The sequence below is a fragment of the Ciconia boyciana genome, chromosome 1 (genome assembly GCF_034638445.1).
Source record: "Ciconia boyciana chromosome 1, ASM3463844v1, whole genome shotgun sequence".
Lineage (NCBI taxonomy): Eukaryota > Metazoa > Chordata > Aves > Ciconiiformes > Ciconiidae > Ciconia > Ciconia boyciana.
This window is the reverse complement of record NC_132934.1, coordinates 40,126,533-40,148,874: the sequence shown is the minus strand read 5'-3', so window position 1 is coordinate 40,148,874 and position 22,342 is coordinate 40,126,533. Positions and strand designations below refer to the sequence as shown.

At 40.9% G+C, this 22,342-nt stretch overlaps 1 protein-coding gene across 1 annotated transcript in view; it reads left to right on the top strand.

The window, feature by feature from the left end:
- The first annotated feature begins 3,509 nt into the window (after nt 1-3,509).
- Nucleotides 3,510-22,342, top strand: part of CPM (carboxypeptidase M) — a 34,356-nt gene continuing 15,523 nt past the window's right edge. The window contains exons 1-2 of the mRNA XM_072878089.1: nt 3,510-3,581; nt 3,785-3,935. Of these exons, the coding sequence (XP_072734190.1) occupies nt 3,564-3,581; nt 3,785-3,935 (169 nt within the window). The 5' untranslated portion in view covers nt 3,510-3,563. The remainder of the gene's footprint in view (nt 3,582-3,784; nt 3,936-22,342) is intronic.

Sequence of the window (22,342 nt, the reverse complement as noted above, 5' to 3'; positions counted from 1 at the left end):
TGCAGGGAATCTATCTTTCGCCATACTAGTATCAGCCTGTTAAGCCATCAGTGTGAGTATTATACACCAGAATGGCTTCATTGCAGTTTATTCAGGTGATTGGTATCAGGGTTTACACTAATCCAGGACTGTGTTGTCCTATCAAATTCATGTGTCTGTGTCGTCACTTGTACTGAACTCACTTGTCTGGTCCGTCTCACTGGAGAAAGCTTTTATCTCATGTTTTTCCCACACCAGAAACCTGATTGTCAGGTCCTTGGTGTTACATCAGTGCAAAGAACATGAAGCTGTAGTTTGTATGCCTAGGACATGATTTCAAATGAGAAAGTTTTAATAGCAGCGGTGAGTCTTAAAAAATTTAATCCTTGTTAGTGACTTCTTTGTATTTCTCGCCAAAAATATTTTGAAGCTTCAGTTATAATGTGGGACACTCATTTTTTCTTACTAATCTTTGGAAAGTGCAGAAATCCTGCACGCAGATGACAAAACACTGAGTAAGATTTCAAATTCCAAGGTCGGCTCTGTGAGTGACTTTCCAAAATCACCAGAGCTTCCAGAATATCTTTTTACTGCCGAGACCTAACTTAACTGTGTGTCTGTGAAGTGTCAGTCTTACTGTGCTACCTAACTATTGCGTGAAGAAGAATTTTTCGTACCTGTTGCTTGTGATAGGATTTTCTTTACCTGTCACTAGAGGGCAACACAGCTACTCACGTCATTACACCACCCCGACATCCTCCCAAGCAACTCTGCTGAGATCCAAGGGTGAGAATTTCACGTCAAAATTTGCGGTTTTTTTCCCGACAAAACCCATGCTCAGGTTCTAGCTTTAATAGTTACTTGTTGAATATTTTTGAATGGACGAACCTGAATGTCACTAGGAGGAGAACAGTTAATGCTGTTTACAGCAATAGGACTTCTCTGTTTATCTCACTTCCTCATAGGGGTCATTGTCCACTGCGGTGCTGAGAACAATAACTGCAATCAGTTTCAGACGCGTAGTCCCTGATTTTGAACTACTGATGCCAACAGGAGATTTATCACTGACTTAATTTCATACAGGATTTGGTCTTTGGTACTGACTTTTACCCACAGCTGCCTATACCAGAATGTTATTTGCCTAGGTTGGACTAAACTGACCTTCTGAAAAGTGATTCAAGAGCAGGTATCTTTGGGTTTTGTGCAGGCTGGAGGGGACAAAAAAAAAAGTTTGATTCTGTCACATGTAACTCAAATATTGCCAAACAGGCTGGCTTGCCTCAACTTGCAAGCACCTGGCATAGAAAGAATCTATCATTTTGAACATTCCTAAATACAGTAATGCTCTCATTTAACCATGACTGTGTTGGCTACATTAAAGGGTGGTGTAATTTCCAAAGGAGATAACGCTGTGTGATTACCTAGTATCAAAGGTGATTTTAGCTGTTTCACTAAGTTTTTATAGCTCCCTGTGATTTTTACCCAGTTGCCAACACCCTACTCTGTCTTGGAGTCATAGTTCTCTGATTTCATATAATTATCATGGGACAGTTTCCAAGTATGTATATGTTGGATTACCACCTGAGTATATTTTCTTCCCTGCTTACTCAAGTGGTGTCTCCAGATCATCTTTCAAGGAGCCTATAAATATATATATATATATATATTCAAGGCTCACAAATTCACATGTGAAGCTCACATACTTGACTCCTTCCTCCTGCTTCTCTGCAGACATGTTTGCAGTGTAACCCCCCAGTTTCACTCCCATTCCATGTAGCAAATGCAAATAACTCTAACTAACTATTAATGCTTTTTTTTTTATAAAGAAGGTAAAAGACATCCTTGTTTAGGTCTTGTAAGAATTTTCTTTTGTGATAGGTGAGAGAAGGTCTTGTCAAGTTATAAGAGTTAAAATATGGTGGAGTATGGGAGAAAGGCTCTGGGGCTGTCCTCCCCCCAAAATGCCATGCCAGAAAGAACATTACTACTATTCAGCAGAAGCCTAATATTATGTATCTCTGTTTAACTGAGTAGCCTTGTACATTCATACATCCCTTGTCATATGTGATATGTAATATGGAAGTCTCTCCCATGAACTAAGAGTACTTGAGGGGTCTGAACATAGATATCTTACCACTATTTTTAGATGTATATGCTTCTGGTACATTGGGATACTACAGATATTTGCATTAAAATATAGTTTCAGGTTTTTTCTTAAAGTTTTGGGGTACCTTTTAATTTAATGGTAACTTTTTATTTAACAAGAACTTTTTAATAAATACAGCGCCTTCTATTCAGAATGCAGGACTTGTTATTTGCGATTGAATCATACATTCATTTCCTTCAATATCCTTTTTCTGACATTGTCCAGTATAGCAAACATCAGAAGAAGCCAAATGAAATCCTGCTGGTGGTTATAATGAAAACTGCCATTTTTCTTTCTCAGAAAAATGATCCAGAACTTACAAATAGTTGTATTCTAACACTTAGCTATATCCACATCATATTTTAAAATAAATGTAGATGCTATCCTAATTTTTGTTGCTGGAGGCCAGCTTCACTTTTTTTCTCTTAGTCCTTTTCAATCTTAAAGACAATAAAAGGTGATGGAAAAGTCTTTGTGGTGAATCCCAAGACTAGGATATCCCCAAGGCAATGTGGTTAGTACAAAACCAAGAAAAGCATTAATTCTGTAGATATAATCCAGTCCTTTCAGTAAGTGAATAACAAGCCTATTAAAAACTCATATAATAAAAAAATGCCAGGCAGAGATTTTGTTAGATTTAGATAGCTAAATTCTCTCAAGAGTCCCTCTGCACGCAGCAGGTTTTGTCCCTGGGCCCCAGGTGCTGACACCCTGATCACACCCCAGGACCACACAGGAGCTGGGGAAGAGCAGTGGTATGAAGGGTACATGTCAGCCGGAGCCAGGCAGCCGTCACACCTGCCCTTAAAAAAAAAAAAGAAAGGAAAAGAGAGAAAGGAAAAGAGAAAAAATTAGTTTTAACAACCCTTCCTGTGAATCAAAACAATCACCAAAAGTAAAAAAGTGAACTTTTGCGCCCCCTCCCCCCCGCCTTTTTTTTTTCCCTCTAGTCACCCCTCACCCCCTCCGGGAAGAAAAATGAGGTAAAACCAGCAAGGACTCGCCAAAACGTGGCCGCGCTGTTTCCTCAGGACGCCGCCCAGCAGCAGGGCCAGGCAGAGGGTCCGCGACGACACGAAGCCGGCCGCCCGCCGCATGCTCGAGCCCTTTCCCTCCCCTCAGCCTACAAGGAGGGACGCGCCGAGGAGGATTGGTTTCACCCCGAGGGGCTGCCGAGGACAGCGGGGAGGGCTGCGCCGCCCGCCGCCGCAGCGCTGACAGGAGCCGTGTGGCGTACATGTGAGAGCCGTTGGCGAGGCGGGAAGGAGGGAGGGGAGAAGGGGAGGGGTGTGTGTGTGTCCCCCTCTGCCCCTTGGGCGGGCCGGGGGGACCTGAGTGGATGAAGCCCGCGTCAGTCAGGGGCAGGGCGAGGCCGGCGAGGGGGGATGGCGGCCCCCGCCCGGCGTTGGGGCTCCAGTTGTGGAAGAGCGGCGGCACCATGCGGGTGGCCGTCGGGGTAGGAGCGGCGGTTGTGGGTGGAGGGGGAAGGCACCTGCTCCCTGTGAGGGGAGACGGGCTGAGGCGGGAGGGCTCCCTCCGGGGGCTTGCCGCTGCCCCGGCTCTGCCGCCGCCGTTCGGCGGCGTTCGGCGGCGGCAGAGCCGGGGCAGCGGCAAGCCCGCCGGTCCCCGCGGCTGTTCGGTTCATCTGTTTCTTTCTAGGACGTGGTGGGCATCCTCTGCCTGGTTTCTCTGGCGGCCGCGCTGGATTTTAAATACCACCACACCGAGGAGCTGGAGGCGTACCTGAAGGAGGTTCATGCCGCGTACCCCTCCCTCACCCACTTGCACAGCATCGGGCGCTCGGTGGAAGGTAGGGAGTAATGGAGGGGGGGTGTGGGGAGCGAAGGCTTTATTTTATTTAAAATGAGACAAACGTGGGTAAAGGTGGCTGCGATGGCGTTTCGTGCGCGCTTGCTGGCGGCGGGACTGCTCTAAGCGCAAGTGCCGGGTGCCTCTGCTTAAATCTCTATGAAGTTTCCTCTTGCTTAAGCGTGAATAACAAACTCTGATGACATGTATGACGCTTCAGCCAGGGTAGAAGTTCTCCCAACACCTGTTTTTTTGAGAATTGGAAACCTTCTGAGTGGCAATTTCAGAAACAGGGCTGTCTTTAAAGAGCTTAAAATGTGTGGTACCCCGTTTGCCAAGTGCCCGTTTCTAGGTGGGGCTGTAATAGGAGCATGTGTTTTCTAAATTGTGGGTATGTTAAAAATAACTTCTCTTTTGGCTTTACCTATTATTCCAGTAAATCTGGACTGACTAGGAAAAGGACTTCAAATTCCATACTGATACAAGGTCTTGTGTTTTAAATGAAGAATGGGATTTCAGTCTCAAATCCTACAGGAAAATATACCTCAATCAATAATCACCTTTCTGTCCTTCCAGAGATATTTTAATTTATCTCTCTGTGATTGGTACTTTCTTACAATAACTTTATAGAAAAAAGGGACTTTTTCATTTGTTTAAAAAGATTAGAAAGTTTAGTGTTTATTAGCATATAAATACTTTAATGTACATCTATCTAGTTTTAAGCAAAAAGACCTTAAGTCGATTTCAATTCAGAAAATTAAGTCGCTTTGATAGCAGGTATAAAACTAGATGGAGAAGTTTGTTCTTCAGAAACATCATCTGTTCCTCTAATCCCTTTTCACACCACTGAAAGAGACAGTTGTAGCATCTATTATCAAATCTACGCTTGTGTTTAAAAAAAAAAATCTACATCCTTCTGGGTAGATAATCATGAAGAACCCTAGTAGTTTCTTTTCATACCTCCTTCCTTGTGTTACCATGTGTGTCTTCAAATTTTTAAAATGTATTTGTATGGGACATAACTTTTAGTTGAAAAGAGGGGTTCTGTTTCAGGGAGATATCAAACAGCTGTCATGTTGCTATGGATATGTGATCTTGTCTCTGTCCATGTCTGCGTTCATTTTTTTAGAAAGTCTTGTTGTGGGAAGACTCAAACTAGACAAGGAATCTTAAAGTTATTTAAGTTGTGTTCTTGGTTGCATCAAAGGCAGAATGGTATTGGATAACGTTATTCATCCCCACAAGAAAAGGCTAGTCCCTCTAAGTACAGTTCCCTCCAGTATAAACTACCAGTTATCCACGTCCTCGTTTTCCTACCTCGAGGGGACTTAGCTAACACTTTAGTGATAGGACTAGGATCTGACTTTTCTGTCGTGAACTCTGCTGGCTTATCTTTGTGCAGGTAGGACAAAACCTTTCATCCAACCTTAGAGACTGAAATTTTGGCTTTTGCATATCTAGACATCTGAAAGTTGGTAACATGAAGTGGCTCATGCCTGAGTTCCATCAGCATGAAAACTGGAAATGCATCATCTTTTGACTGTGAGTGAGTAGTGCTCTGAAACTTCATTCAGATTTTGGTATATTGCCTTCTGCTTTGCCAAACTGTGTGAGAAAAGAGAATTATGTGGGCTCTCCCTTGTTCTACCAGCTACACATCATGATTCACAAAAAAGTGATCACTTATGCTTTTTGCAGGTCCTGCATGCCTGCAGTATTCCTCTGAAGGGAATAGGTGGGCAGTGGAAACTTTCTCAGTGCTATATAAAGCAGAATGGCAGTGAAAAATGCTCAGTGCTTCTCTATTCTTTTCTTTTTTCTAAATGTTAAGAGACTTCTACCTCTGTTAAGAAATGTGCCTTTAAATGCCCCCTGAAATATGATAGAGGATGGTACTGAATTAGGGTCTCTCTTTTTTTTTTTTTTTTTGCTCATACTAAAATAAAGTTTTGTGACAACAGTGTTTATATAATTTTGGTGAAAATGAAGTTTCAGTTTTGGTTAATGAGCTGAAGTTTAATTCCTCTTTTCTCAGTTAAGCTGACACAAACAAGAATGTATGTATGCACATGCGCTTACTTGTATGGGTTTACTAGTGTTGTCTCACTACCAAGTAGCTAAACCATGATAGCAAAATGTACTTATTGATGATGAGAAACAGAAATTAATTTAAATATTGTAAAACTGAGATCAGTGTGATGTAGTAAGTTTTCTATTAAGCTGTTGACATTCCTGATATGGAAATTCTTGATGATGAATACAAAATCCTATGAATCAAACTGGTGGCTATAAAGCCACCAGACATAATTTTACGCTTATCATGAATGGCTATTGTTCCTGTGTTATTCTTAAATCTAATCTAGATTTTACTCTAATTTTATCTAATAATCTAGTATTATATATTGCCATCTAGACTTGGATTATGAAGAATGTGAAGTAAAAGCTTGACTTTTTGTTGGCATGTGTAGACCCAGAGCCCTGCAAGGGTATAGAATCCACTCTTAGAAGGCCAGATGTGGAGGGTGATAGGGACCTGTGTATTACCACTGCAGAAAGTGATTGCATGTAGTTCTTTAACAGAAATATCTAAACGTTCTTCATGTCAGAAGCCTCGCATGCTCCAGGCAGAGCATAAAGTAATTTAGGTCTGGAGGCCATCTAGTCTGAGCTCCTGTTCAAAGCAGGGCTAACTTGAAAGTCAGACTATGATGCTCAAGGCCCCTCTCCACCCAAGTTTTGAATATCTGCAAGGGTGGAGATTCTACAGGGTCTCTGGGTACCTGATTCAGTGCTCAACTGCCTTTGTTGTAGAAATGTGTTTACTTGCATCCGATTAGAATTTCCCTTGCTGTGGGTTGTTACCTGCCCTTTTGCTGTGTACCTCTAAGAAGGGTCTGGCTGTGTCTTCTTTATAATGTCCCCTTAGGTAGTGGAAGGTGGTAGCTGTATCACCCTCCAGGCTAAACCAGCCGACCTCCCCCACCTTCTCCTCAGATGTAGTGTGATCATCTCGATGATCTTCTGCTGGACTTCCTCCAGTGTGGTGTTGTCTCTCTTGTGCTAGGGAACCCATAGCTGGACACGGGACTCCAGATGTAGCTTTACTAATGCTGAGTGGGGAGGGGAATAATAATTTTCCTCAAGCTGCTGGGTTATGTTCTTGCTGATGCAGCCCAGCATACAGGTTGCCTTTTCTGCTATGAGAGCACACTACTGACTCACATTTATCTTGTCCACCTGGACATTCCTCCCACAGCCTGCAACCCCTAGGTTGCAGAGCCGCAACCTAGACAGTCTGTAGCCTGTACAAGCATGGGGTTATCTTCTGGGGCTGATAATCCCAATATGGGCTTCTTCCATTCCAGGTGCAGGACTTCGCATTTGCCTTTGTCAGACTTCATGAGTTTTCTGTTGACAAATTCCTTCAGCTTGTCAAGGCCCCTCTGAATGGCAGCCCTGGCCCTGATGAAGATGTTAAACAGTATCAACTCAGTATCGACCCTTGAGGAATGCTGCTAATAATTTGCTGTCACTTGAATTGCTCAGTCCAGACAGCTTCTGACCTCACTATAGTCTACTCCTGTAATCCATATGTTCCCCAGCTTGTTTACAAAGATACTGTGAGGGTGACTGAGCACTGAAACAGGCTTCTCGGCGAGGTTCGGGAGTCTCCATCCTTGGAGATATTCGAAAGTCATCCGGACACAGTCCTGGGCAGCCTGCTGTAGGTGGCCCTGCTTGAACCAGGGTTGGACCAGGCGACCTCCAGAGGTCCCTTTCAAATGATTCTGTGGTTCTGTTGAAAGCCTTGCTAAGGTCAAGGCTGAAGAAATAGAGTGCTTTCCTCTCCCACTAGGCCAGTCATTTCTGCATAAAAAGTAAGCAGTCAAGTATGATTTGTCATGGATAAATTTGAGGCAAGATTTACAGTGTGTTTATTTCATGTATGTAGACTATAACGGCAACATACACAACAGAACCAGTACCAAGAGCCTCACTGGAAAACAAACTGAAAGATGCCCAATCTGTTTGATGGTGGTTTACATCACCATATGGAAATTCACTGCTCCTCTGCCAGATTACTGGGAACACCTCTGCCAGACTACTGAGAATAATGTGTTCTAGACTGGCAATGGCCTGTTCAGTCTCCCGGTCTGTACATTTGGAAGCTATGATATTTAATTATGCATCTCCTCTGCTAAACTATTATCCTTAAATGAGGGGAGAAGGGAGCTTAAAAAGATGTAGCCCATTAGCTGACAAAACTGAGTGTTATCTGTTTGGTCTAATTTAGTAGGTAACCTCAAATACCTCAAGATTTGTAGGTGATCTGTATGTTTGTGAGAGACCTCATATGGTCTTATAAGCAGGTAGCCAGAGATGTGTGATGGCCCAGAAAATACCTTGATTCTTTTATATTGTTTCAGATGTGTTGTTGAATAACCTCGTAAAAGATCTTTGGCAGGAGCTCCATTTTCTAATATGTACAATATCCAACCTCAGTACAATATGTGCACTCTATAATAATAGAGGAGGCTGCAGAGCTGCGTCAGTCTGGAGAATGGGACCTGGTGTAATCGTATTAACCTGTCCTGCCTAATGCCACCCCAGTGAAAAACAGACTGAGTCTTCAGTAAGCAAATCTTAACAGTGTGCATTATCAAAAATTTGATGTATGTGTATGATCTGTGGCTTTTCGCTGTTCAAGATACTGTGCTGTTATTCTTCTTTGAAAAGGAAATGAGGGTGGTGGAAAGGGATTCTAATAGAGAGGCCTGATGACCTTATTAGGAGAACAAAGGCAAACAACGTTGAAAGAGCTGAGTGGCTTTTGTAGTAGATCCACACTCTTTAAAAACGCTTTCAGATTCAGATAAAGTGATAGCATGCCAATTACAGCTTGTTTTAGATCTAGCATTTCTGGAGGCCAGTCTGCATTTTTAGAATTCCAGTCAAATTGGAACAGTTGTAAACATCATCCTTAAGCCAGATCCTGCTCACTGAGCAGAAAGTTGTGTATGGTTAAAGGACCTCTGTCTTTACCTAGTGAAGAGCTTCAAAGTTGACTTAATAGATTAATATCTCTTTGGCAGGTTCTGTCATTGGAGAGACAAAAGGCAAAACAAACTGAGCAGATTTTATTGTGGTATCGTTATAAATTTTTAGAAATAGCTTCTTGCAAAAGAGCTGTCCTGAAAGCTTTTTTAGGTGAGAACTATGTGGTTCAATCATCCTATTCTGCTTACTATTCAATTGGTCTCTCTGTTGCCCTTGAACTGGCACATTCTGTCTGTTAGTCTTAAGTGCTTTGCTAACTTTCACTAGTCCACCAAAAAAAAAAAAAAAAATTCTCACTTATTAGCATTCTGCTATCCCTGCTCTATAAACAGAGAGGCTGAAGCATGTAGGGGGTGTGTGTGTTTGGTTGGTTCGGTTTTTAAAGTTCATGCAGGACTTCCACACGGCTGTGTGAGTAGAGGATACTATGTACTACAGGGAAGGTGTACTCGGCAGGGCTCCCAGAAGGCCAGGTTTCTCAGTGGCTCAGATGAGGTGCTTGTTGGAGCTCATTATGTCTCCTTCCTGCCTGCATTCATGGGTTTCCCTCGGAAAACAGAAGGGAATGATGCATGCCCAGGTTTCCATCTGATAAGCAGCTGTGACTTCAGCAAAAGGGCTCATTAGGTATTAGGATTCAGTAGTGCAGTGGGAACTGTGTGCTTGCCTGGTAATAGGGTTAATAGAGAACCTCGACAATTAACGTGTCCCTGACGTCATTCTGCACAAGCATCAGTGGAATGTGTGCCCAAGGTATGCCAGGGATCAGTTTAAATCTCCTGACTGTTCTGATACAGTGTGATTGATACTTTTAGGCATTTACAGGAGGCTATTGAACAGGGGAGTGCTAACTTCAGGTTTATTGTACTCCAGTGAAAATATTTAATAATAAAAGACCAGTTACTGTACTTGTCTAGTCTATATATTGATAGTCTGTGTATGTAGCTGAAAAATGATGTCTACCTGGGGAAAAATAGGAACTTATTTTCAGACATTTCTTGTGATACAGTATGGAAGGAGCCTGGGTTACTACCATCAATAGTAAAATGCACTGAAAATTTGATTGAATTTACATTAGAAACACTTATATTCTGGATGTTTTTACTTTATTTAAAGTATTAGAAAACAAGTTTTACTGCTGGAGAAAACAAAACTGAAATATGTATCCATAAAATGTTTGTACTCTACTGAAATTGTTCTTATCAGGTTAGTTTCAGGGGTCCTGGCACTGTACAAAAATAGAATAAGAAGGTTATACATAGCCCAGTGTACTTTGAGGTAAGTTTCTCAGTGTTACCCATTATTAAATGTTTATACAAACTAAATGCAAGTACCAGTGTATTTAAAAAGAAGGAAGAAAAAAAAAGGTGATAAAGATGACTCTTTTTGTCTTGAAAACGAACAAATTGTCTAGAGGAAAATCGACAGGGAATGTGATGTCTTTAAAGAGAATGTTGCAGTTCTTTTTTCCTATGGTTACATGATGTGAGGTATGTTTGTGTAGAAGAGTATTACCTTCTGTTTCTTCCATTTGAATGACTGCTGCAGATGGCTCTCCTCCTGCCTCCAATCCTTGATAATATCTCCCCTTCCCTTCCCTCCTCCTCATCTCCCACCCCACAAATTTCCTTAGTACTGTGAATTACAGGCTCATCGTGCAAGCATGGTGTGCGTAGATAATATAAGCATTGAAATTTTCAATGTTCAATTTTAGAAACCAGAATGAATGAGACATTTCCCACTCTGAGGGCCTCATGTAAAGCATGCTAAAGTCACTTGGCCCAAGTCCAGAGTTTCATTTAAAAATGGGCATTCTAAAACTTATCGTGATAGTTGAACTTTTACCCATTCTTGCCCGCTTCTCTTCTGAATTTTTTTTCTCCTTACGTGCTGCTGAAATTTTTTTCCCCTTGTAGTCTCTTCCTTCATAACCATCTTTGTTCTAGTCTTTATCAGTACTTGTGGCATATAAATGTATGTTAACAAGATTCTAGGTAGGCTTATATGTTAATTTTATTATTGAAAGGGTGTTTGGGTTTATGGATGGGCTTGATCTTAACAGCCTTGTAAACTCTGTTTGTAGCTTATTATGTGAGTCACTGTGATGGGAAGGGGAAAAAAAAAAACAGAGGAGGTGGAGGACTGGCTCCTTCAGGGTTTATCTAGTCAAAGGTAAAACATGACTTGGAAAACAAGAAGTATTAGCCTGTATTTTTAAAAATCTTCAGCTTCCAATTGAGCTTTGCTCTAAACCGTGCGCTTAAATAGAACTCACCGTTACTGCATTAGCTTTAACTTCTAAGTCCATTTGTCCTAACTGAAACTAAAACTTCTTTAAACATTGAAACATAGTTTCATATTGCATCTGACTGCATCATCTAGCAATTTAGTTACCAGAATTAGTTTAAATGTGAATGCTGTGTATGTCTACTTATAGGAGAAAAGCCATAGCACTTCTACCTTCTGGAATAGTTGTTTGACTACTGTAATGTGACACAGGTAGTTTGTGTGCAATCAGTCTTCCGATAGCCAGGTACTAAGATTTTGCCTGATGATAACATGACTTAACATTGCTTACCTGTCAGTATGGCTATGCTTTTTACACAAATAATTTATAAAAAGTAGGTAGCTTGGTCAGTGTCAGATGTTTAAAAGATTGATAAGTTAAGATGTTGCTCTCGGAGATGCAGTCACTGACTCTGAGCATGTTCCTATTCTCTTGCAGTGAAAGTAAAATAATTTGCTTAAATCTTCTCTTCTTTATGCTTGCTGTGAATTGGTCAATCATCTTTGTCTTGCCTTCTATGCTATCTCCTACACCTAAAAATAATAATGAAAGTGTGTGTATCTGTTTGTATGTGTTGTGCAGTTTTCTTTACATACACGCATGCACACACACACACAAATGAAACTTAAATACAGTTCTTGCAGAAAATCTTGTGGGAAGGTTTTTTTTCTGTGAAACCTGCCATGTCAGACTCCTGTCCCAGTCTCAAAAAAAAAAAAAAAAAAAAAAAAAAAAATTCAAACTACTGTTTGAAAGGAACTTATCCTGGCAACAAAATTAAAGACTTATTCTCATATAAAAAATGTTATCTCGTACTGGAATCTTTATGTTGTAACTTCAAAACAGGAAGATCTGTTCTATTTAGAAATAGTCCACTGTTTCTGTGAGCAGCATTTATTTAAAACCAGTGCTATGGGAAGAATCTCTGCTCTCCTCCTTCTTCTCTACCCCTTGCTTTGTAGCTGTCTAGGTGCAGCATATATTTGTCAAACCTTCAGAGCAGTAAAGGTCTTAAGCCTGCAGCCATCCTGTTTTTCCTCAGCAAGAATTTGCAGCTTTCCATGTTTGTTTAGAAGTAGACAGAATTGACAACTGGGTATTGTAATTCACACCAGTGAAGTTAGCAATGCTAGGAAGCTTGTGTAACATAGAATCAGCAATTGCAGCTGGTGGGTGCAGTTTGATTCTTGTCTATCTCCATATCCTTTAGCTGGTGTTGAGAAAGTAAATATGTAGAAGATGTTTTAAAAAAAGCCAACCAAACACAAAACCACAGAGCTCAGAATACTAAGAATGGTGCACAATGGACAGATAAATTACTGGGGTGTTTTTCCCCTCACTTCTTATAGGATTCTGCTTTTTGGAGCATTGTACATACATTTTTGGCCACGTAAATAAGAGGCATGATCTTGAAACATGGCTTGTGATCCTTTGTATAGCTCATAACTATGCTGACAATTTAACTTTAATTTATGGTCTGCTGATTGCAACATGCAAATTAATCCTGTACTCTTACTTCAAGTTACTTTTTATATGTAACTCAGTGACTTACACTGGTCCTAAATAAGTATTCACTTCCTCAGATTGCTGTTTTTCAGATGCTGTAGAGTAGCACAGGAAGATAAAGAGATTATCCAATAAAGAAAAAAAGAGAAAACATAAGCATTAATCAAGAGATGGCCTTCAGTTAAGGGTCTTCTACCAGCAGATTAGGTCTGTTTATCAGCCTGTCGCAGCCTACATTTGCTGGTCTTTGGGTTGTGCTACAGGGCCTATATTTCCCTAGGAATAGGGAAAATTGGGTGAATATTGATGTTAATGATCAGTGATGTGCGTTGAATTGCCCTTTCAGTACAGTATTGTTAATTTTAAACAAATTCTGATCACAGACTTACTTAAAAAGAAATAAAAACTCTTATCCTATGCCCGTGTTTTACCCAGGTGGTCAATGTGTCTGCATTCTCCTCTTACTTGAGGAGAGCACAGTAATATATCCCTCCTACCCCACTTCAGGGGATGAGGCTTTTTAGTAGAAAAGTGTTTCTAGTAGCTTTTTATTAATCTCCCACAGAAGGAGAAGAGCAGTGCACCTTGCATCCCTTCTGGATGGCCCTTCTGCCTAGGACCTCTGGCTGTAGATCCTTGGAGCTACCAATGTTGCTGATTTTCAGGGCTGCCTAATTAAAGCTTTACTGTATGTAGCTATGATATGGCATATTGTTTTCAGCTAGTTCACATAAGTACAAATGGAGACCTACTCATAATACATTAATTAGTTGATAGGCAAGATGTGACTTCTTACCCTGAAGCGTTTGTTCCTTAGGCAGTTCTTCTATGCGTGATTTTGCATAGAAGAGACATGTAGATTTTTTTTTTAAGGCTGTTTTTTTTCTTTGAATGAAAGCGGGGTGTGCACATGATTGCTAGTTCTGCTTTCTGAACTTTTTATAAATTAGGTAGCTACTGGAGATGGAAACAATGCATAGGGCTGGCTGTAGCTCTCTTCCCCTCCCAGCTGAGAGATTACCCTTCCTGTAAACTGCTCCACTTCTGGCACAGTAACTGTTAACAACCTATGCGGTGGTTCAGATGTGAGGAAGAGGTTAGAGGATGCTTCTAAGCAGATGATTCTGCAGTTTGATGTCTAGGATTTACTTGTTGTTATGGGAAAGGTCAGTCCATGGCTGTTGACTTGTTAATTAAATGATTGTAGCCGCTGTGCAACATGCTGAGCTCACAGTGGATTTAGGACAGTTGAGTTACATTTCCTGTTTGTTCCTAGCCAATGTGTTCTACATCCATGGGTTTTGCAGTTACCTGGGCTTTTAAACAGAACTTGAGTGGATCTGAAAAAGTAACATTTATCCTAAAGCTAAAATAAGTGAACTGTGTTGTCAATAAGAAATATAGTCCTACTGTGTCAGTTCAAAAGACCAGTCTGGTCCAGTATTCTTTTTCCCAAGAATAGCTAGAGAAATGTCTAGGAATAGGGTAGGCACAGAATGATACTTCCCCACTATGCACTTCTAGCAATGTGCAACATGGCTGTTTCTGACAAAGTGTATTTCCTAATCATGGTGGACATAAAGTAGGTTAAACTACAAAGCTTGCTTTGATACACACTTGCATTAGGCTGGTCTCAAAATCCAAGGGGAAACAAAGGCCACCAGAACATGTTTCTCGAAGAGACAAAGGACTAAGTTACTCTGTTTATAGGTAGTAGCTGCCTGAATTTTAGTTCCTTGTACTGTCTGTTGCCTCTCCTAAACGGCAGTAACTAATGTTTCTAAGGAGACATTTTGTTACTCAGTTTGAGAGAGAATCTGGAAGCAACTGGTCAGAGTAATGTAGCTTGTTAACTAAACCAGAAACAGATGATGATGATGATAAGGATTGGATTCTTTTAAAAAAGTTAACCTATCTTGCATTTTTTTTCTCCTCCAGCCAGTTAAAAAAAAAAAAAAGGGGTAGGGTGGGGGGAGGCTGCTCACTGTCTGAATTTGTAGGACTCTGCTTGTCAGTGTTGAGATGTGTATCGTTTGGAGCTTTCTATTCTTGGAGCAAACATAATGTCTAGGATCTGCCAAGGATGTTTACAGGATATGCATAACAAGCCTCTTGATGAGGCATGTCAATGCACTGAAACCCTCAAAGTGCACCAGTAACTTCTCAGTCATGTAGGAGCAACAACCTCTGGTCTCCTCCTGGTTTTCTATTGCCTCTCTTGCCTTCAAGTGGCAGGAATAGTTTTGGCCTCCTCTACCTCTGGTGGTAAAAGGGTAGGCCAAATAAAACTGTTGCATCTGGATAAACTGCACTTAAAAACAAACCATCCTCCTTCTTGTGCCTGGCTTGTGATATAAGCAATCACTCTGCTCATGTTGATCCAGTGGTACTACTGTGAATGGGTAATATTTCTTTCTTTTATATATACAATAGCTTTTCTGAAAATCACTAGCTGCATCCCAGTTTCACACCTTTCTCAGAAAATAAAGCACACATTTTTCAGAACTAGGTTTAAAAACCCTGTGGTAATAGAAGCAAGAGTTGGTGAAAAGGAAAAATAGTCTGTTTGGTTTCTGGGAGTGAATATTGAATAAGTTAGTATAAACAGTGGGGAAAGCCTGTTCAGGTTAATTCTATGTGTCTGTGGTGTTCTCCTCTTCCCAGTGAGCGATACTGAATAAGGTTAGTGTATATTAATTTAAAAACAGTATTCCCTTCTGGGTTGTTTTTTGTTTGGATTTTTTGAATTTATTTCTTGATTTGTGTTCAAATAAACTATGAGGTGCTATTGCAGAGACTGTGCTCTGGATTGGCAATTTTTCATGTTTTTGTGTATAAAGAGTGTGCTCAGCTTGATTATGAGAACTGGAAATGGTACAGAGCAATGAGTCACGTATATGTAGGAAAGAAAGGGTTGTCATTCTCGTAAGATCCAAGTCCTGTGAAAGTGTCTAAAGCAGCTATGGATGTCCCAATCAACCAAAGATGTGTAAACCTTTAGGAAGATAAGCAAGCACATGAACCATGAACTACTTTGACTCCCTTCCCTTCTCAAGTGCTTCGGTTACAAATAAACAGTATCTAGGGTTTTTTAAAGAGTCATTGGTTATTCCTACAGTTCTGCTTATAAGGTACTGACTCTAAATTGGATTGGCTGGTATAATATCTGGAAGTAGATAGGTGCTTATTAAATAGTGGGAAATTATTATTTTTATTTTTTGCCTTTAGAGAGAGAGAAGTAGCCTTATGTCTATGAGAATGTCCCCCTGTACTCAGCACTGGTGAGGCCGCACCTCGAATACTGCATTCAGTTTTGGGCCCCTCACTACAAGGAAGACATTGAGGTGCTGGAGCGTGTCCAGAGAAGGCAACGAAGCTGGTGAAGGGTCTAGAGCACAAGTCTGATGAGGAGCGGCTGAGGGAACTGGGGTTATTTAGCCTGGAGAAAAGGAGGCTGAGGGGAGACCTTATTGCTCTCTCCAACTACCTGAAAGGAGGTTGTCATGAGGTGGGTGGCGGTCTCTTCTCCCAGGTAACTAGTGATAGGATGAGAGGAAATAGCCTCAAGTTGTGCCAGGGTAGGTTTAGACTGGATATTAGGAAAAATTTCTTCACTGAAAGGGTTGTCCACCATTGGAACAGGCTGCCCAGGGAAGTGCTTGAGTCACCATCCCTGGAGGTATTTAAAAGACATTTGGATGAGGTGCTTAGGGACATGGTGTAGCGGTGGTCTTGGTAGTGTTAGGTTTACGGTTGGACATGATGATCTTAAAGGTCTTTTCCAACCTATACGATTCTGTGAAGGAGTACATGGGAAGAGACCAGAACTGCTAAATTAAGCAGTGGCACCAGCATAGTAACTGTGTCAGTGGAAGTACATCTGTTGCTGAAACATTCTGGTCCTTTGTATCTCAAGAAACATCACAAATTGGCTGAGATGGGACTGTCTGTATTAGCACTCAAAGTTGACAAGTAGAAATGCAGAGCACAGGATACTCCTAACACCTTTGAAATAAAATTAAAAAATCCTGCACAGGTACTTGCTGTTATCCTCAAACATGGACTCTCTTGCTGTTATCCTCAAACAAGCATTTGCCTCCTTATCAATGATTTTTACTTCTTCCACTAGCTTATTAAGAACAGTGTGGTTAGAGTAGTTCTTGCTAAGTAGGATCTCTTTTATGGTCTATCCATTAAGCAGGATACTTGGGGAAGCAAAACAAGTAGTAAAACCTTTGCCCCCCTCCCCAGATAAGAAGTACTATCAATTTGGGGTGGCAGGGGGGGACGGGGGTGGCCATGGTAGGCCTGCAGTCTAATGTTACCTTGAGGTCTTTTGGGTTTGTTCTGCTTACCCATACACCATGCTGAATATTGCCAAGTATGAGTGGTTAACATATGTGATTGATCTATATCTTTTTAATCCTTCAAAATACCTTGAAGACTTTCTTATATTTAAAGTGTCCTAGCTCTTCTTGGGATACCAACTTTGTTCACTGCTAATGCTAATCCAGGCTGACTCTTCAGATAATCCTTTCTGTCTCAGTGGACCATGAGAACATGGTATACTGAAAGTGAGGATAAAATCACAAAAGAATCTGATGTACTACAGTTGTTCATACAGATGTCTGTCTGATCCCAGCTTCAGTTATGTAGGTTATTCCAAGTATAAACTAGACATTTAGAGTGTCTGTTTTCTGAGCAGACAGCTGCCTTTTTTGGCTGGTAATTTACAAAATTTATATCCCCAAAGGATACATTTATAATACTTACCATAATGTGGAGTGTGCTTTACTAAAGAGACTGGCTAGACTAAACTCACATATTTGTTCATGTTTGTAAGGCTACTTCTGCAATGCTACTACATCAGTCATTCTGATTAAACACTTCTGGTTATATGAATAATGTGTTGGTAACTCAAATTCTGTTAGAATCTGAATCAAGCCGTGTGTGCTGTTGGGCAGTCCCCTTGTGGAAGACGAGTTCCAAAATAGCATTAGATTTTCCAGCTTGAACTGGTGATGGCAAATCAGAGTACCACAGGGCAAGGATGCTGCTGGTGTTTGCTTAGCAAAAGGGAATTGCTCCTGAAGTCTTTCATTAGCTGTGGTAGTGTTTTGCTGGAAGACAGTATTGCCCTACTGTTATCATGGAGAAACTAACACTTTGTCTTCATAAGCTTGGAAGTACAATACTAAGTTACATAAGCATCTAATGTCTTTGGATTTCCATCTTCTTGCCTATGTGCATGCACATAGGCGGCAATTGTACTCCTGTGTTACACACTGACAGTACTGAGCTTTGCAGGGATTAAAAGTACAGATCAAAAAAATTAAAAGCCAAAGAATGGTTTGTGTTAGCATGGAAACAGATTTACCATGAATGTGATGTAAAAGTTAGAAGTGATAAAGTCAGGATTGATTTCTTGATCTCTCTCTTCCTGCAAGATAAGGAACTTTATGTTGTAGTAAGCATAGTTTGACTTAGTCTCAGAAAATAGGTGTCAGATGCAGCTGGGATGATACCCTGACATAGTTCTGCAATGAAAAGAAAACTATAAACATGCCTTAGTATCTTGCATGGTAACAATTAACCTAGATTTACCCTAGTATTACAGGTAGCCAGTAAGGATGCAGTATCCCAAGACAGGGCAGAATATGTTGCCAAATGCAGTTAGGGAAATGTTTTCAGTATTAGTATGCATAGTTAAAGTGGATTAAAGAGCGTATGAGAGATTATGTGGGAATTGTGATATATCTACAGAAGAATTTATCAAGGAGTGACTTGCATGCCATCCCGTCTCCCCACAATATTTTGTATAAGTAATGCAGATGCTAGTTATTTGCATCGTTTCTTTCTTCTGTTAAACCATAATTATGTAGTGGTTGCTCTTGCAGTGGAAGCTGTTATAAAAATCAGCTGGTATGTTTATTTCACTACTGTTACTTGGTGTTCTCATCATAGAATCTAGGCTGAAGCTCTTCTGCTTATACTGGAATTGAGCAGGATTGATAAAAGCTATGCCTAAGGCACAGCCACCACCCTCTCATGTTCTCATTGAATAAAACCTTGTCTGTCTGGTCCCCCTTCTTATTTTTCAGTGTTTTGATTGTATGCTTTGGGGGTTAGAAACATAGATTTTAAAAGTTTGTGTGGAGCACAATAGAATGAAGACCTGATAGGGCAAGTTCTCAGGACTGCTGAAATATCAGTAGTCAATAACAACCTGAAGAATAATGATAAAGCTTTTAAGTTGTTTGCACTTTGTATTTAACTCCTCTATCTTCTTTTCTTACTGCTAAGGTGGCCTTCCCTACAGCTTAGGGCCACATCTTTCTGGGTAATATGCAAACCACCCTGATAATATGCTAATTGGGCTGTAGAGTTTGTTGCCAAACATAGGATAAGTAAGAGTAAAAATTAGTAAGTTTTAAGGAAGAGGATATGAAATACAAAGAAGTAAATTGTTGTGGCTTATACCAAATCTCAAAAGTATATTTTTTTTGAGGTCATTACTTTGATTTGGTATAATATCATGTTGTCTTTTTTTCATAACGTAGCTTTATGTGTTTTATAGGTAACATAGATGGATCCAAGCAGATTCATATCTGAGGCTTGGATTTAGACATCTAAAAACTCAATTTTCTAGCCAGTGTCAGAGCAAGTTTTGTATGAGCTATGTTCAGTGCTGTACTGTTCAAATAGGTATTCAGCCAGATCCGGAGCCGGAGTAAACTGGTTTTGACACTGTTTCCTACAGCCTTCTCCTGGACAAACTGGCAAGATACAGATTGGATAGGTGGCCTGTGAGATAGGTAGGAAACTGGCTAACAGGCCACACTCGGAGGGTGGTCATCAATGGTTTTTACTCAGGCTGGCAGCCTGTCACAAGTGGGGGTCCCCCAGGGATCAATACTGGACCCTACACTGTTCAACATCTTAATACATGATCTGGATGATGGGATTGAAAGCACTGTCACCATGTTTGCTGATGACACCAAACTGGGTGGTGAGGTGGACAAGTCAGAAGGGTGAGCCATCTTAGAGATACCTGGATAGGCTGGAAGAGCGGGATAGCAAGAGCAGTATGAAGTTTAACAAAGACAAATGCAAAGGCCTGCACCTGGGACAGAATACCCAGAGAGCCCAGTACAGGCTAGGATCTGTGTGGCTGGGAAGCAGCCTGGCTGAAAAGGGACCTGGGGGTCCTGGTGGACAACAAGTTGAACGTGAGTCAGCAGTGTGCTGCTGCAGCAATGAAGGCAAATCGGATCCTGGACTGCATCCGCAGGGGCATTACTAGCTGAGATAAAGATGTGATCATCCCACTCAGTGCTTGTCAGGCTGCACCTGGAGTGCTGTGTCCAGTTCTGGTCACCAGAATTCAAGAAAGATGTGGACAGACTGGAGAGGGTCCAAAGGGGGTCATGAAGATGATCAAAGGGCTGGAGAACCTCCCCTGTGAGGAAAGACTGAAGGAGTTCAGGCTCTTCTCCCTGGAGAAGAGAATGCTCAGGGGGGAACCTCATCACAGGATTCTAGTACTTAAAGGGTGGCTACAAAGAGGATGGAGGCTCTCCCTTCACAATGAGCCATGTGGCAAAAGACAAAGGGCAATGGATACAAGTTGCATCAAGAGAGGTTTCATCTCAATATAAGAAGGAATATTTTTTTACTGTGAGAACAATCATTCACTGGAACAATTTCCCCAGGGATGTGATAGAGTCCCCATCACTGGAGGTTTTCAAGATGCAATTGGATAGAGTGCTCGATAATCTTATCTAGGCTCCCTTTTCCCAAGGAAGGTTGGAACAGATGATCTTTTGAGGTCCCTTCCAACCTGGGCTGTTCTATGATTCTGTAATTGTTTCTATGATTAAATTGTTCTTGGACCTTGCATTCTAATGAGAGTCAATCTTTCTTCCTCTTCTCGCTGTCCTGTGCCTTTCTAGGTAGGGACTAACTCAACATGGATCCGCATTACTGCAGTTCCTACCCATGAAGTCAGGGTGCAACACATGGCCAGCCCAGGAGGACTGTAGTCAGCCTATTGCTTTTTCTGGGTTGAAGTGGACCTCCATGCAAACTTTTGAACCAGTAGCCTAGCCTGAGCAGCACTGACAGTGGGTCTGGTGCATTGCCCAGTCATTTAACTTCATTTCCTAGCCATAACTTTCTTTGGAATGACAACACTTCTTTTTCATAAATGAAGCTGTAAAGAACAAAGTGAAGAAAAGTAGAAATAAACTTCAGAACAAAGCAAGCCAGGGAGTGCAATCCAGACAGCAACGTCTACAAATGATTGGGTTTCTTTCCCACTAGATCTGGAGATCAATTTCAGTTCTCCATCTTAATTCCCAGTTTTTGTAGATCTGTTTAGAATACTGATACTATGCCATGAACTGTGGCAATGCTAGAAAATTTTAAAAATGCTCATTCTACTAGTAGCTGTGTGGCCTGGCTCTGTTCCAATACAAGTCTTGTTACTTGTGCCGAGACACACAAACACGTTTGTCTTGATTACTTGAAATATAGTTCACTAATTAGTTGAAGTCAGTTCTGGCTTGGCAGTGAGAAATGGCTTTTTGGTACACATTCAGTTGATTCAAAGCATGGGAGGTAGCTGAGCTATTCACTTGAGGTTCAAAAACAGAGTTATGTAGGCTTTACTGATTAAAGGAAACTTTATGCTGAGTCTTTTTACATGCAGTAAATTACTGCTGTATGGAGAGAATTCTTGCATCATCCCTCATAGGTACACTATCCAGTACTGCAGGCTGAGCAGACCCAGGAATTTATTTTAATTGTTAATGGTAGGTTTAATACTTCTTACAAGCTGGAAATGCCAGGAAATAATTGATGTCTTGCTTCATGGGAGTGTTTATCATTTAGATGACCCTCATACAAACTATAAACAGTCTAAGCACTAGTGCTGGAAAGACCAATTTAAATCAGTACTTAATGCTAGTCTATACTTAGCTCTTCTCTGTGTTTCCCATGAGTGCAATTTCACAGTGATAGCAGCAGGAAAGAGCACTGCTGATGGCAAGGCACTGGAAATCTCTCTCTTTTTTTTTTTTTCAATTTGAAATCAGAATACAATATTATTTGTAGAAAGTATTAAATGACAGAAACAACTATAGCATTTTAGCGGTACTTGGACTCTTGTTGCTTTAGTGTATATATAGTAATGAACTGGTGCTAGTGCTGCTATGGGGAAGCAGCTAAAGAAGATGGCACTGTTCTACATCACCTCACGAGATGCTCCAAAAAGTCTGTATGCAATGAATGTGGATGTCATCATTGCTAGTAGTTGGATTTGAAATGACCCTTGTGATCTGCTTCCATTCAAATAAAACCAGGGGCTAATCTTAATGTCTGGTTATTGGTGAGATAAGATGCTTCATGTTCTAGTGACTACAGTATTGTTTGGCTGCTGTGGTTGGTTGGGTATTTTATGTATTAGATGATAATTATATACAGAAAGGTAATACAAATGTAGTAAGTATATTGGTTGGTTTAATGTCCTGATCCTGCACTAAGCTATCTCACCTTCT